The sequence below is a fragment of the Neoarius graeffei genome, chromosome 8 (assembly GCF_027579695.1).
Source record: "Neoarius graeffei isolate fNeoGra1 chromosome 8, fNeoGra1.pri, whole genome shotgun sequence".
Taxonomy (NCBI): Eukaryota; Metazoa; Chordata; class Actinopteri; order Siluriformes; family Ariidae; genus Neoarius; species Neoarius graeffei.
In genome coordinates this window covers 50,759,577-50,775,765 of record NC_083576.1, presented here as the reverse complement: position 1 = coordinate 50,775,765, position 16,189 = coordinate 50,759,577, and the positions used below count along the sequence as shown (strand labels likewise).

Sequence of the window (16,189 nt, the reverse complement as noted above, 5' to 3'; positions counted from 1 at the left end):
GAAGTCAATGACATTTCTGGACACAGTTAACATAAGTTTTCCTTTTTGCACAGTAAAATTTTGACTGGCATTTGTGGATGTAACTCCACACTGTAGTACTTGACAAAGGTTTGCTAAAGTAATCCTGAGCTCATGTGGTTATGTCAGCTATAGATGAATGACGGTTCTTAATGCAGTGCTGTCTGAGGGCTTGGAGATCATGGGTGTTCAGCTTAGGCTTGTGCTCTTGCCCTTTACACACCGAAATTCCTCCGGAGTCCTTGACTTGTTTAGCAATATTATGCACCATAGAAAGTGATATATCCAAATCTCTTAATATCTTTCTTTGAGGAACATTGTTTTTAAACATTTCAATAATTTTCTCACACGTTTGTTGACAAACTGGAGAGCCTCAGCCCATCTTTGCTCCTCAAAGACTAGGCTTTTCTTGGATACTGATTTTGTACCAAATCATGATTACAATCACCTGTTAATATCCCCTGTTTCAAATCACATTATTACCTCGCTCGGGACGGAGTCCACCAGGAGGTGAGGTACTGTTTTCGGTCTGGTTTGTTTGTTTTTTGTTAACAATATTATGGGAAAATGGCTGAATCAATCTTCATGAAACTTTCAGGATAGATGGGCACTGGTCTCAAATAGAACCTCAAACATTTTGAGGGTCATCTGGTCAAGGTCACCAAAAAGGTCAAAATTGTTTTGTTGTGGCTACTGCCTTATATAGAGGCACTAGCCACCATGTCATCATGCTGTAAGAGTGTAACAATCAGGCACTGCACATGCACATACACGTGTTCCAATTAAAATGGCCGGTGAATGTATACAATTCGATTCACCATTTGAAATAAATGGACTAGACTAAAGAAATCGCTTTCAGACATGTTTATTCTTATTACAGAGGGAAAGTGTGTTCCACTGAGCTCTAGCGCCAGGCCATTTCCAGGAAATAAGAGTTTGGGTCATGGCGACAGCATGTGTATGCCAGCCTCGGTTCAGAGGTTTCAGTTTCGAAAACTGTAAGAGGTAAGAGTAGAATAATATAAAGTACAGACACTTGGTATATTTTACTTCTGTGATTTTTAAATTGTTCTTTTTTGGATTACGCTTCATTTTTGTGGCTATTGCCTCATAGAGTAAATATATGCGCTATATTTACTGTATAGACATGGTATCAGAAAACAATTTTATTTATAAGCAGTAGCCACATGTACCCATAGGGTACCTATTTTTTTTCCACGATATCTTCCTTCATGGGCGGCACGGTGGTGTAGTGGTTAGCGCTGTCGCCTCACAGCAAGAAGGTCCTGGGTTCGAGCCCCGTGGCCGGCAAGGGCCTTTCTGTGTGGAGTTTGCATGTTCTCCCCGTGTCCGCGTGGGTTTCCTCCGGGTGCTCCGGTTTCCCCCACAGTCCAAAGACATGCAGGTTAGGTTAACTGGTGACTCTAAATTGACCGTAGGTGTGAATGTGAATGGTTGTCTGTGTCTATGTGTCAGCCCTGTGATGACCTGGCGACTTGTCCAGGGTGTACCCCGCCTTTCACCCGTAGTCAGCTGGGATAGGCTCCAGCTTGCCTGCGACCATGTAGAACAGGATAAAGCGGCTACAGATAATGAGATGAGATCTTCCTTCATATTCATCATAAGTGCTACTGGGCGAGGTTTGTTTTGCCTGGCAACACTTGTTATTTAATTGTTTTACCTCATTACTAGCCCTAACTTACCCCATCCCAACTTTTTTTGTAATGTATTGCAGGCCTGGAATGCAAGAACTGATGTATATTAACAAATGAAATGAAGTTGACCAGACAAAACATGAAATATTTTGGGTTCATACTGTCTGCAATGAAATACAAGTCAAAGTGAATTTAGAAATCACTGTTTACTTTTTTTTTAAATTTGCATTTTCCATACTGTCCTAACTTTTTCTGATTTGGGGTTGTATTAAATATTAAATAAAAATGTCAATTTATTTAATCCTATGTATATATAATTCAAATATATACAATTTTTTTATTTTAATTCATATTCAAGTAAAAAAAACCATATAATTATATTTATCTTTCAAGCTCCACAGATTGAATACAAGTAAAAATACAAATGTTGTATATTAAATTTGTTTATTTGTATTTATACGTAAAGAGTAACTCCACATATTGTAGCATTTTCCTCAAGTCACTTGGTTAAGCATAGTATTTGTATACATATAATCCACTGTAAGCCTGCATTAACTTATTAACTCACTGGCTAAAGCATATTTACATGGGCCTGTTAATATGCAATATTCTGGCTAGTTTAGACAAACTTTGAATTGACAGAACTTCTTAGTTCAGCTCGCGTCTAAACATTGCAGCTGGACTCGTATCATCTGTTACTTATAAATGGAATCTGGAAAGAGCTAAATATGTAGCTGAAATGATCTCTGTTAAGGACAATGTACTTCTTTTTCAAAGACAGTTTCTGAATAAATAAGATATTTGGATATTTGTGGTCTAGAGATAATTAATAGTTTTCCTCTATGAATGGGAAAAAAAAACTTTGATCAGGAGCAGACCCACAGTAATGCTGATGCTTTCCTGACTGGCTGTTTGCACACACAACTCACCCTACAAGCAACTCTATGTTCTTGCCTTGTGTGTTAAAGGAAGAAGTTAGTTTTTTTTTTTTTTTGCCAAAGCCTCTCCAGGTGTTAGGTTATTGGCCATGTTGTTTTCCTTGTTGTAGCTTAAATCACCAACATCTCAGAATGTATTAGGGAAACATATGTTTTGCAGATTCTGTGGTATATAAGTATAGTTCTGAATAAATACTGTACTATATAAATATCTGCATCCTGTGTGAAACCTGTGATGCACGCTGTGGCTCTGTGGGTCTTTGGTTCAATAGCTAGAACCTGATTTATGCTTTATCAGAAATACTTCTTTTGAACACCTCAAAACAAACTTCACTAGCAATAAGTTTTTAGCTATTTGCAAGTTGTTCATTAAAAAAAATGGGGCCAGGTAGTAAACAGAAAATATTAATAAGTGAAAGTGATGATGTAGGATTGGACCATATGAGTAGTTTTTTTTAAATAAAGCAAATAACTTTAAAATCAATGTTAAGCTGAAAATTGAAACATAACTTGGCTGCATTAAGCTTACCCCTAGAGAAATTTCAATGTGGCAGTAGAAGCTACACTGACATTATATCCATAACTGTGGTCACATCTTAAAAATAATGATTAACAGAATGCCCCCAAACACCAGTTTATCATGAATTTATTATTATACACTTAACAAAAGAGAAACACTGACTCCATTAAAGACTGTGCCATTGTTTTGAGAGTATGCCCTCCAACCAAAAAATACCTAAGTTATTAGATTAAAAATATACATTGTGCACATTAAAATGATGAAACAATTTATCAACACCAACAACAATTGTTAAATTCCGAAATAAGCTATGGTGGTTTAAAACTGCTCTGACCCCTTGATACTGGTGAACTAATAGTGCTTTACTGACCTCCACAAACATATTTCAGAGAAATTATTAACCAGCTTTAAGTAAGTTTTTTTTTCTTTCTGTTTTGGTCATCTTGTACTGAGCAGAATTATCATATTGCAATCACTGTAAGAAATTTCAACTTGGCTAAACCTGGAAATGAAAGTTCACCTGCTTCCTTAAAAATGTTGGTAAAGTCAACTTGAAGATAACCTTTGTAGTCAAGACACAGGGTTACTTTAAGTTCAGTTTTTGAAGACTTATAAACTTGAGTTCAACCTCCAAAACTTGTCATGACAATTGGAGTTAAAGAGAAGAAATAAGTTCATTATAACTTAATGGAGCTATCATTTTTTTTTTACAGTGATTGCAAGATTAGATTTTATAAGACCTTCTAATTCTATGTTTCAAGATTCATTTAAATTAATGTTAAATTGATATACTACATAGCTGCAAAGAGGAAATATTGTGAGCTCAGGTCTCCATATAGCCTATGTAGCAGGTAGGTGTAGCCTAAACAGATGGTCTCCAATGTTATTTTAGGGACATGACAAATGGTTGCATATTTTTGTGCAGTAAACGCTTTATTATAGCCTACATTGCTTTTCCAGTTCCATCTGTAGGCTAGTCTTCATTGTTGATTACTTTAGTTGGGTTCTATGCTACAACCTATTTCTGTGTTTTCATAGAGATTTCTCATATGATTGATTTATACTGATTAAACAGCCTGTATGTTCATCTCAAATAAAATTAGGCTTCAACAGCTAAATAATCTCAGTATGTTTCTGCGGTTTACTGCAAAACATGACAGCACTATATCTAGATCCTTTGATTTCCTTGTAAAGGCTAAGAGAAACATCATTTCAGTGGTAGATTCTCTCCTAAGTGCTAAACAGATTGAGATCAGCATTTCAATTGCCTTTTATGCTGTGAGCATGGGGTAATGTGAGAATGTGAGAAGTTTCGAAAAGTTTAATCAGTGAGATTTTGATATTGGAAGTATGCAGTTCTAAAAATTTTAGCTCTATGTTTTAGCTGTATATGTGTTATGAATATGGATACAATAGAATATGTCTTCTTAGCTAAAATATCGCTCTTATATATATATATATATATATATATATATATATATATATATATATATATATATATATATATATATATATATATATATATATATACAATCTATTTTATTACACCTTTCCTTGAGGCTGGGATGAAAATTAAACCACACCACACACACACACACACACACACACACACACACACACACACACACAACGTTCACCAAGGAGTCCCACACCCGGTGAATAGATTTTTCAAGAAAGAAAACCTTGAGATGTTTAAACGTGAAAGCTGACTGCCATTGGACTTGGCGTTGAGTTCATGACATTTCGTTTTCTAGACAGCGAAGCAGTTGATGGGTGATCATATTAAAATTAGGGTAAGGATTGTAGTATCTTTATATCGAAAAGTACCTTGTAAAAGAAACAACCATCAAAGCTAAAGCAGCTAAACAACATCCTTGGACGAAATTATGGACACCAAACAACACTTTCGCTTTCATATATATATATATATATATATATATATATATATATATATATATATATATATATATATATATATATAATGTGTGTGTGTGTGTGTGTGTGTGTGTGTGTGTGTGTGGTGCTTTAACACTTTCGGGAGCAAACTATTTAAACTGAAATAGGCTGAACTGTTTACACAGACTTGATGAATATCTGTTTAAAATACCATGGACATACCGTATATAGAAGGGTGTGTGTGTGTGTGTGTGTGTGTGTGTGTGTGTGATATTAAAAAAACATTCAAGAGTTATTTGGAAAGTTTAAGGAAGTTTTATATATATATATATATATATATATATATATATATATATATATATATATATATATATATATATATATATATGGGTTTACTTGGTGCATTTTCTGATTTGTAAGAACGTCCCTGTAGAAACACCAGAAGACCCTTAAGGGCTTTAGATCGGACTTATTTTCTATTATGTATTTATTTTGCTTTTTACGTTTTTTATTTTGTCAGTAATTTTATATATATATATATATATATATATATATATATATATATATATATATATATATATATATATATATATATTACGAGCCACTGATGCGACCTCGGCTAAATAAGCACTGTAACTCGTCTTTACCATTCAAACAGACTTCCATCACTGCAGAAATTCAATCAGGACCTTTGCCTGTTCAACACTTTCCTTGTAGGTGAATAGGCATCAATAATAATTAAAGCGAAATAAAGCAGGTTAAGCTTTTCACCTCTCACGACCCATCGGAATCCGCCTTTCTAATGAAATTTACTGAAGAATCCGAAGTAACAATATGAGTCAGACAACAATTAACATTAATAACTGAATAACAAGAGGAGAATTTCAGGGCTGAGATGACTCAGTTCTGTATTCGCTGTTTGGAAGTAGTATAAATAGCTCAGTCAAGTTAAGCTTTTACATATGCACCTGGACGGGAGCTAAAACTTTGAGAGTACACGTAAAAAAATAAAAGAAAATAAAATCGTATGTTGTGAACGCTGTATCTTTAAATTATAGATTATGTCGATAAACATATGGAACAAAACAAATGTATTATTTCTTTGCAGCCACTATATTTTATCATAACGTTCTTGAGCACTGGGGCATTTTGACAGCCTTGTTTGTTAGTTTTGTTTTTAAATAATAGGTTAGTAAAATTGATTTTAGATTATATTTCGGTTGCTTTGTATACATTAAGGAACTGAACTCACACACTGCTGGTCCAGCTGACCCAGTATGCCCCTGACTGTATGAAACGCCCTCGGCTCAGAATCACATGACATCACTGTACAATTTAAGGCGCGCGCGCTTCACATGGGGTTAAGGAGAGAAGGCGCAGTGGAGGAAACTGGGTTAGTGTATCACAGGAAATGTGTATAAATGAATCACAGGATGTTCAGCCAGGTCATTTAGCTAGCTTTTACTGACTAAAATCGCCAAATGAGGTTCGTGATGAAATGAGGTTGTGTGGTTTATCTCTTACACTTCCTCGACTCTACAAGACTGAGTGAGGTTTCAGGGAAGCAGAAAGCTATTGCTGCTAAGCTATTTTCGGGTTTTTTTTTCCCCCCACGAAACACCAACACGGACATGTTAGTAAACATTTTTCAAGATTTTTATCTTGACCAGCCTAATCTCTAGGATATTATTTTGATTGACCCAAAGTTTAAAACTGATCATTATTATTTAATTGACCATTTAGTGTAGGTCTCCTATACAATTCTCTCAAATACCTTGCTCTACATGACCTCTGTCCGAGCAACTACTTTGCTAGTACAAAAGTCCTACCACGTGATTACCAAAGCTTTCTAATCCCTTTGAGAAGCCACAGAAAGCGGGGTTTCATGGTTTTCTTTTTGTGGCATGAGGCGAAATCTCGGTCTTTTCATGTTGCTTTCGTTCATATTTCGTATAGTTTTCAACACCAGATGCATAGCTTACACAAGAGTCTGGTTCTTACTATCAGATCCGGCACTAAGGTCTGTTGGTCAAGTTCAGTCTTTACTTGAAACTCAGTGGCGTCAGCAGCGCCATGTTATGACGTCACGCTGCCTGTACGCGTGTCTGTTAAAATAAAATTGGGCAGGAACAAAAGTGTGCGCTTGATAGAGAGAGAGGGAGAACATAATTGTAGTAATGAAAAATTAATTCATGTTTATGGTTAAAAAAAAAGCTTTGACATACTTAATTCAATTCCAATCCTAATATTTTGCAGATTATTATTATTCGATTAGATTATGCCATGTTTAGAATGTATACATCTTGATTCTGCATGTTTTAAATGGTCAATAATTCAGCATGCTATCTGAGACTAAATAAATTGTCACCACTTTGACGTTTGTTATTATTCCCCTTTGGTCTCCTGTATGTGTGCTGAAACACTTCTCATAGGCCACAGTGCCAGAACATTAGGCTCCAGCTCTAAATGAAACTTGTTAAATGTTCCCACATAACCCATTTAAAGGTCTTAGGGATATCTCTGTTAACGGAAAACTGAAAACACAGCACGCTGTGTCGACAAACCCAAACTTGTTCCACCCCTTTAAGAAGCGAGATGCTAAGATGGCGTCTTACTCACTGCCAAGTTCAAGTCTATTGCACACTCAGAAGAAACACAGAGCAGAGGGAGGACTAGAGTAAGATGTAGGCCTAAGATCTGATAAAACAAAATCGTGTAAGAAGAGATGAATTCAGACATTTGTCTCATTTTGTAACGTTTTTAATCTTATTCAAAATTTCACATTTTCCCCCTCATTTATAGTTTGTCAAACAAACAAACAAACAAACAAACAAACAAACAAACAAACAAACAAACAAATAGGACTGCTCGAAAAATGACATGGTTTGCTAAATGACTAATCGACTCTTTGAAATCGCATTGCTTGCCCCGATTGTGGTATAATGTCCCAGTTTATTATGGATACATTTACTCTTCAGGAATAATGTCTTCAGGTGTTACAACCTCACATTCAAGATTTGCTGAGTTTACGGCTGATACACAGAGGGTAGCTGAAATAAAGGTTACTTTTTTTTAAACCAAGGTATAGAAAATAGTTTATAAAACATATTTATTACATTTTTAAATAAAAGTATTCAATACATCACTGTACTTTGCGAGGTACTGTATTTAATACAGCTTGTTTTCAAAACTGCTGGTGGTCTGAAGTCGAAAGCACAATAAATCTGTGAATGCATAAGATTTAATCCCTTACAACACACACACACACACACACACACACACACACACACACACACACACACACACACACACACACACACACACACACGATGCAACGCTGTAATTCTTGGTGCCACTAAGCAAAATTTCCCCCTTAAAACACTTTTCTTTTTTAAACTTCTTAAGACTAAACTGTTGTTCCACACATAATTCAACTGGAAATGTTATTCACGTAAAACGACCAAATGTGTATTGCTCCATATGTAACACGACAGTACTCATGACGAACACTCTTATATTCACATAGGAACTAGCCTAAATTTAAAGCAATGCAAACTGACAGACAGGGGGAAAAAAAGAAAAAATAAGTAGTTTTATTTGCGATTACTCTGCTGTGACAGTTCTTGCTGGAAACATAAAACATACAGTACTGTAACCATCAATACTATATTGACTCAAGTGGCTGGGCTTTGCCCTGGAAATCTGGGGTTTTAACACTTGAGTTAAAAACAAAATAATGGATGAAAGCTAAATGCTGTTACATAACACAGCTGAGAATATCGAAATGTGAGTAGCCAGTGAAGAACTGGCTAATGGGCCTCTCCAATTTGTCCCTAGTAGTTCCTTATGGTAATGTATACTCCTTTCTAAGAGTTTAAAAAATACACAAAAGTAATTATCACTTTATATCTATTTATCAGTCACTTAAGAAATGTTTGCCTGTTTGCTCGCTCTATCAGTATCCTTAAGAGCTCAAAGGAATTGGAATAATCTATACAATATTATAAACTTTAGGAAAGAAAAAGTTAATTCATTATATTCATAGCTGATATTTTTTGATCCAGAATAAGACACGTTTATTGGTTAAAAAAAGAGAGAAGTTACAATCGCGTCAAGGAAGTTTTAGAGTCTATGACCTTGCTTCAATGTTAAAATGATCAATTTCTGACTCAACACTGTACAATCTTGTTAGAAAACATTTCCATAAATATCATTTAAGGTTCGGCTCTTTTTTTGTGTGTGTGCCGATAATTAAATTACAAATCGATAAATATGGCATCATGGATACGTATTTACATCGTTATTAACAAAAGGCAATATCATAGTCAAAGGTAACAATCGTACTACCACATTTCTCCATTTCAAAACAGACGTGGACAACAGATTCGACTCCATCAAACAAGGAAATACATTCACGATTAGGCTATATACTTATTTTTCTTTTTCTTGTTGCTGCTCTTGTTCAAGTTCAAGACAAAGACTTTGGCACATTTCGTAAGACTGTCTGAAGTTTTAACAATCAAAGGGCGACAATGACGTCACCGATAGCTATAAAAACACCGTGAAATATTATTTCAGTTTTGTTTATTTTTAAAATAAACTTTTGATAAAATACATAAAATTAAAAATAAAATAATTATCTGTAATCTGAAAACTAAACAGAAAACATTTTTTATTTATTCATAAAAAGTTTCATTATTTATTGTTGTTGTTGTTTTTGTTTGTTTGTTTTTTTCTTCTTCTTCTTCTTTCGATCTCGGAATAAAAGTCAGATTTTGGATCCTGAGACACGGACGAGGCCTGCTGGGGCGAACTCTCAGCTCTTTGTGTTGTTCACTGTGGTGTGAATAGTGGTTTGTGTTTTTAAAGGTTGCCTGAACCTTTTGGTCCGCAATAAGAGTCTAGTCGGATCTTCAAACGTACCATTCGTTGAAGTTGGGCGCTAAAGCGTCGCTGTGTGTTGATGCGCTTTGCACGCTTGTTTCAGGCGTTTTGGTTGGATCTTCTGAGTTCGCTGAAACCAGCACAGGCGGCGTGGAGGACTCGTACCCGGAGCTGGCTGCTGGAGACGACTCCGAACCTTGTGACTCGTGGACCTTTGATGACATTTATTAAAAAAAAAAACAACAACAACAACCATTTATTAAAAAATAAAAACGTGGTATAAATACATAAGTATTGTACCTGCATAGGCAATTATGCTATCACAGGAAATCTCAAGCATGCATATATATATATATATATATATATATATATATATATATATATATATATATACACACACACACACACACACACACACACACACACACACACACACGCGCGCGCTCATGCGTTATTTAGGCTTGAGATTTCCTGTGAAAGCAGGTATATTAGGACTATATAGCCAATAACCTTTCAAGCCAATGAGGAATAAAGGTATGAAGCTCTCAGTGTAGGCCTATATAATTTGTCAAGTTGAACAGATGAACTATCTGTTCTAGTCCCATTATTACATAGAAAGATGAATAGGCAGTTACCTTCATGTGCTTCCTGAGTGAGCTTGGGTGCGTGTAGGACTTGTCGCATACTTTGCAGATGTAGGGCTTGTCAGAAGTATGCACATGCATGTGCTTTTTTCTGTCGCTGCTGTTCGCGAAGCGCCTGTCGCAGCCCTCGAACTCACACTTAAACGGCTTCTCGCCTAAAACACAGGGTAAACAATGGGGTCTGAAAGTGTACTCTATATACTGTTTACGTTCAACGAAAGCGAGCAATATTCAATCATTGTGAACAGGCCACCCTGTATAGCTTTGCCACCCTGGTATTGTAACATAGGAAGGCCGGTTTTTGTTATTCATAAATAGTTCCTTAGGCTAACTGAATTGGTTTTTAACACTGCATAACACTTACATGAACGTTTGCTGCTGTAAAATGTTTTCTCATAGCTAAACAAGACTCGGTGTAATCTAATTGCCAACTGTAGCCGTTTTCAACAGCTTGCTTTACATTGCGTGTGATTCTCAGAAGTAACGGGTCAGTGATTCTGACACATACCCATCCAGGGGCCATCAGACTAAATAAAATTTGTCTCCTTCGCACGTTTTTCTCTTCTTTTCCTGGACTGACCGAACAGACATTCTGTTGACAACTTTCAGCCACAAGGATCAGGATTATCACAACTATTCACAAATTCACTGCCAACATAACATCTTTGGCTATATCTTATGAATCTTGTTTAATATTTATGCATTAATAATTCAGCACTTGTCCTGGACACAACCAAGTCACTTTTTTCCCCTCCAAAAAGATTGTCTTTAAGTAATTCACTCAGCTTCTCAAGACGAAAATAATGCGGCCTTGTAGGCCGAAGTGTTGTGCCAGGAATTAATAGAGGGTGGTGGGGGGACCCCCTCAAAACTTTAACTTTATGTACCCCCCCCCCCCCCCCCCCTTCTGAAAATGTAGCTCTTCTAAGCAGAATAAGGAAGAATGGAAACCTACCAGTATGAGTCCTCTTGTGAATTTTTAAATTTTCTGATCTTGCAAAAATTTTCCCGCAACCAGGGAAAGGACAAGGGAACGGTTTCTCTCCGGTGTGCACTCTGATGTGGTTCACTAGTTTGTATTTGGCCTTAAACGATTTCCCTTCTCTTGGGCAGTCTTCCCAATAGCAAACGTGGTTGCTCTGCTCGGGCCCACCAACATGCTCCATGGACACATGCGTGACCATCTCGTGCATGGTGCTGAAAGTTCTGTCGCAAGTTTTTTTGGGCCTGTTTATTTGGTTCTCGTCGATCCACTTGCAGGACAGCTCTTGTTTTATCGGCTGCCGCATGTAGCGGAAGAAGGCGCCTGGCCCGTGGTGCGTGGGCACGTTCATCCCCACGTTCATGTTGATGGGGTGATTGTAATTGTGGAGCGGAGCGGCGCCGTACGGATCCGTGCGCGGACTCGGAACAGGGCGATACGGATCCGGCCGCCCGAAAAGGTCCCCACGCAAACCAATGTGCATTTGTCCGTTCACTACGTGTCCTCCAGGAGAAGTATGGCTCACGCTTTGCTCGTGAAGTCCTGGGAACAGAAGGTTGTCCGAGATTCCAGGGGGTGCGTGGAGACTCCCGGCAGAAGCGGCGAAGATCCCGTGCTGCGCGCTTGCGCTCGTCGAGTCGCTCCGGTTTCGGAACAAGAAATCTCGCGTGGAGTTGAACGCACCACCACCGTAAGAACCGACCTGTCCTCCGTGATGGTGGTGTCCGAGCGCAGCTGCATATCCGGTAGCTTGCGGGGTGAAAGCCGATGTCTGGCTCGGGGCGATATCGTGTGTAACAGAGCTAATTTTAAACGCAGCTGAATGGGACGAGTCCGCGAAGGGATTGAGCCCTAGTCCGGACTCTCGGTTCCCGAGCTCATGGTGTCTCGGCGTTCCGAAGCCTCCAACTCCAAGCGATGGAAACTGGGGACCACTATCGAGGAGCATAGTGATGGGGCTCAGCCAACAGAATTAAACGAAGAAGAACAGGGATGGAGATTTGAAACCCCAGGTTTACTAGAGTAAAGTTAAATCACGCCCGTGGTGAAAGCAAAAATCTCATCTAAACTCACATAGAACATCTAATAAGCTGAATACTTCACGTTAAAAATAATGAAAACGTCAGATAATAGTCCCAGGCTCGGCGAGCAGGGGGTGAGAAACTCCCGTGAAGGGATCCGTGAGAAAGAGGATCAAACTTCCCCCCCTTTGCAGATGAATGATGTCCTTGGACTGATAAAGTCAATCACTCACTCCTTGCACATAAATGAGTTCGGGAGGCAGGTCTACGGTGTCCAATGAGAATACGACTCCCTCTTGGTCACGTGGCAGTCATGGAAGACGTTCATTGGCTCGATGGCGGTTGATTGGCACCGTTTGGGATTGAAACTAGCGGTTGGTTTCAGCGGTTAAATGTGATTGGTCGGTTTTGTTGTTTTTTGCAGGTAAATGAGCGCGGCATTATTTCGGTTCATTTTCGAAGTATTGTTTATTTCCAGGTCTCAGCGCGCCAAACTACACAGTGCTCCAGTGTTTCGTGATGTTTTGTTTGGGATGTGAAAGACTTAATGCAACCACAAATTTAGGCTTGAAGTAGTTTTTACTTTTAGAAAAAAGATTTTAAGGAGTTTACACACTCAGTACTCACTGACAAACAAATATTATCCTTATTACTTTGACAGACAAGTTTTCCAATAGCAGTCTAGTAAATGGCAGGTAATGCGCATTTCATTTCATTTTATTTGTGGACTACAATAGATGTAAGTCTGTATTGCATCTAAAATAGATTCAATAGAACTAGTTATATTTGGGCAGTTCTAAATGTCTGTCTGTCTATCAATCTATCAAATTACATTTAATTACATTCTGGCACTGTTCCTAGTTTTGCCTTTCTTGGAGCCGCATGGGAAAGGGACGACAGGCCGCAGGATGTAGTAAAAAAAAAAAAAAAACAGAAAGAAAGATGGCAGAAATTGTAATATGTGCGGAGATTTTTTTTCTGCTCTGCCAGAAACCCGTGCTATTCAGTGAGTTTCACAGGGTTGCTGCTGACACGCTGCAGGACACAAAATCTGATCAAGTTCAGAGACGCGTTGAATGCTTCAAGCAGCGCTTTATAACGCCAAGCCTTTTCACATTCTCTCTCTCCCCTTCAGTCTGTCTGCAAAAGCCGCTCACATTTTTGTATTTTAGAGATCTTTAAAAGAAAAAAAAATCTTCAAATCAGTGTCTCATTCTGCTGCAGTTCTCCGTCTGTTCGCACGCAACACACTATTTTCAGGCAAGAACAGGGTAGCCAAATTTGATGTGAAGGTGAGTCTTTTTCTGTGTGATATTGTAGAAGACGTGAAAATTATGTATAGTTAATATGTTAAGATGTGTGTTCAGTTCCCTGACTATAGGTATTTGTGGAAAAAAGAAAGAAAGTGGATTTGTATACTGTATTATTTAAAAAAAAGAATCATTTCATTCGCCAAATACATTTATATTAGGATTTTTTTTCTTGATGTTTTGTCACAACAAGATAGATTCAAAACACACATCTCGGACAGCACAAAGCAATTACCATTCTAATATACTAATATTGCACCTTAGGCAGAAATGTTAGGCTCGGTTGTAATTTAAAATAAAATAATTACAAAAAAAACCTTAAACAATTTATTATTAGGCTGAGTAAATATTAGGCCTATTTATACAGGCATGTATAGCCTAGAGTAAGTACGTCCTGTGCGTATATCAATATAGCGATAGCACATCCTCCTTCCGCTCACTTTAATCTCTCATAAACCCCTCCTCCTCCTCCGCCTTCTTCTTCATCATCTTCTTCTTCTCTCTCTCTTTCTCGCTCTCTAACTGACACACACACACACACACACACACACACACACACACACACACACACACACACACACACACACACACACACACACACAGAGCGATCCTTCTGATGACCTTCCACTGATATAGTTCGTCACAAATATATGTAGACTTTGTTCTCTATATAAATGCAAAGCAAGTATATATTTATTAGATGAGCCAAAACGCGCCACCTATTTTCCACCTGTTTTAAATGCATTCCGCCTTTATAGTAAAAGTTTGTTGCTCATGTGAGAAAAATGTTATAGAATTAGCTTTGAGTGTAAAAATAAACCGCCCCTTCTCCTTCTTATAATAATAATAATAATAATAATAATAATAATAATAATAATAATAATATTATTATTATTATTATTATTATTATTATTATTATTATTATTATTATTGTGAGATTAAAATAAACGAAAAAGAAACAGAAACGTTATTTATTGAATAAATGCCACAAATGTATTATTATTATTATTATTATTATTATTATTATTATTGCGTCTGTTGAAATTTTATTCCTCAGATCCTGTTTATTCTGGGCATGCGCATAAGACGATAACTTACTAGGTAATACTTTACCTATATTTCATATCTGTTGTTCAAATCCATTAAGGTCAGGTTTAAGTTCCCCTTTACTTTTCCCTTTTATTGACTTTCTTTACCAGTTCAATAAGTATCTAGGAAATTGGTATTAATTCCTGTGTGTTTATCACCTTTCAGGTCAGGTCACTAATATCCATTGTTTATTTGCTCGCGTTTTTTTTTTTTCCAGAGACTTTGGCTTAATTGATTATCACCAAATGTTTGAATTGATATTTGACCTCTCTCACTCCTTCAATTAGCTTACTAATCTTGACTTTACATTTAGCCTATAGTCAGTCTCTGCTAAACGAAAACTTCTTCATCTTAATACAGGTTTTAATATGTTATAGTTCTTAATATTGTCTTTATATATAAGAATATAAATCTAATATAAAGTCATCACACACATTTACACACACATTTACACACACACACACACACACACACACACACACACACACACACACACACACACACCATTCCATTTTTATTCTGCATATTACACTTGACAGCATTGAGGTATTTTCAGGGGCGCATGCTAACTGCTAACCGCTAATCACAAGCATCCCCCCCCCAAAAAAAAAAAAAAAAAAAAATAAATAAATATATATATATATATATATATATATATATATATATATATATATATATATATATATATATATATATATATATAATACAGCATTCATTTTTACCAGATGATTCTGAACTACAGCATTTATTCTCGTCTACAGCCACCTCGGAGGAAAACCGTGCGTTTAGCTCTCGCTAGTTAACAAGCTAATCTTCCTGAGAACATGTAACTAAACTAACTGACCACTTCAACACTCCATCAAGTGAAATATGATAGTTGACAGATGGACCTTATCTTTATTAATGTTGTTATTTATGTATCTGTATTAGTTATTTATTAGATCATATGGCACATTATGAGATTTGAGCTTTTTTCTTTCTTTCTCTGTTTCATTTAGGATACTCACAATAATACTTGCTTACTAGTTGCTTGGTTAGAAACCATTATAAGACGCAATTCATTTTCAATAGTCCTGTATAGTTAGGCATGAGCTGTGGGTAGGATGTCGTGTTCTGGAGATCAGCGGCCTCTACTATGCTATATACTAAGTGATATTATTTGCAATTGAATTGTCATTGGCGATACAAAATAAACTACTACCAAACATTACAGGGTTCAAAAGGTGAGAGG

General features: G+C 36.9%; 1 protein-coding gene across 1 annotated transcript; it reads right to left on the bottom strand.

Moving 5' to 3' along the window:
• Window positions 1-9,762: 9,762 nt before the first annotated feature.
• On the bottom strand, window positions 9,763-12,486 carry zic3 (zic family member 3 heterotaxy 1 (odd-paired homolog, Drosophila)). The gene is made up of 3 exons (XM_060926929.1): window positions 11,511-12,486; window positions 10,547-10,710; window positions 9,763-10,123 (listed from the first exon to the last, which is right to left on the bottom strand). Exons 1-3 carry the CDS (start codon window positions 12,484-12,486, stop codon window positions 9,941-9,943), a joined length of 1,323 nt encoding a protein of 440 aa, XP_060782912.1. The 3' UTR covers window positions 9,763-9,940.
• Between the last annotated feature and the right edge of the window lie 3,703 nt (window positions 12,487-16,189).

Bases quoted from the DNA above. Each gene is read 5' to 3' on its own strand.
- zic3 (XM_060926929.1), bottom strand. From the start codon at position 12,486: ATGCTCCTCGATAGTGGTCCCCAGTTTCCATCGCTTGGAGTTGGAGGC. The intron at 10,711-11,510 runs GTAGGTTTCCAT...CCTGTGTTTTAG, and splicing joins TCACAAGAGGACTCATACTG to GCGAGAAGCCGTTTAAGTGT. The intron at 10,124-10,546 runs GTAACTGCCTAT...ATGTCATCAAAG, and splicing joins CACTCAGGAAGCACATGAAG to GTCCACGAGTCACAAGGTTC.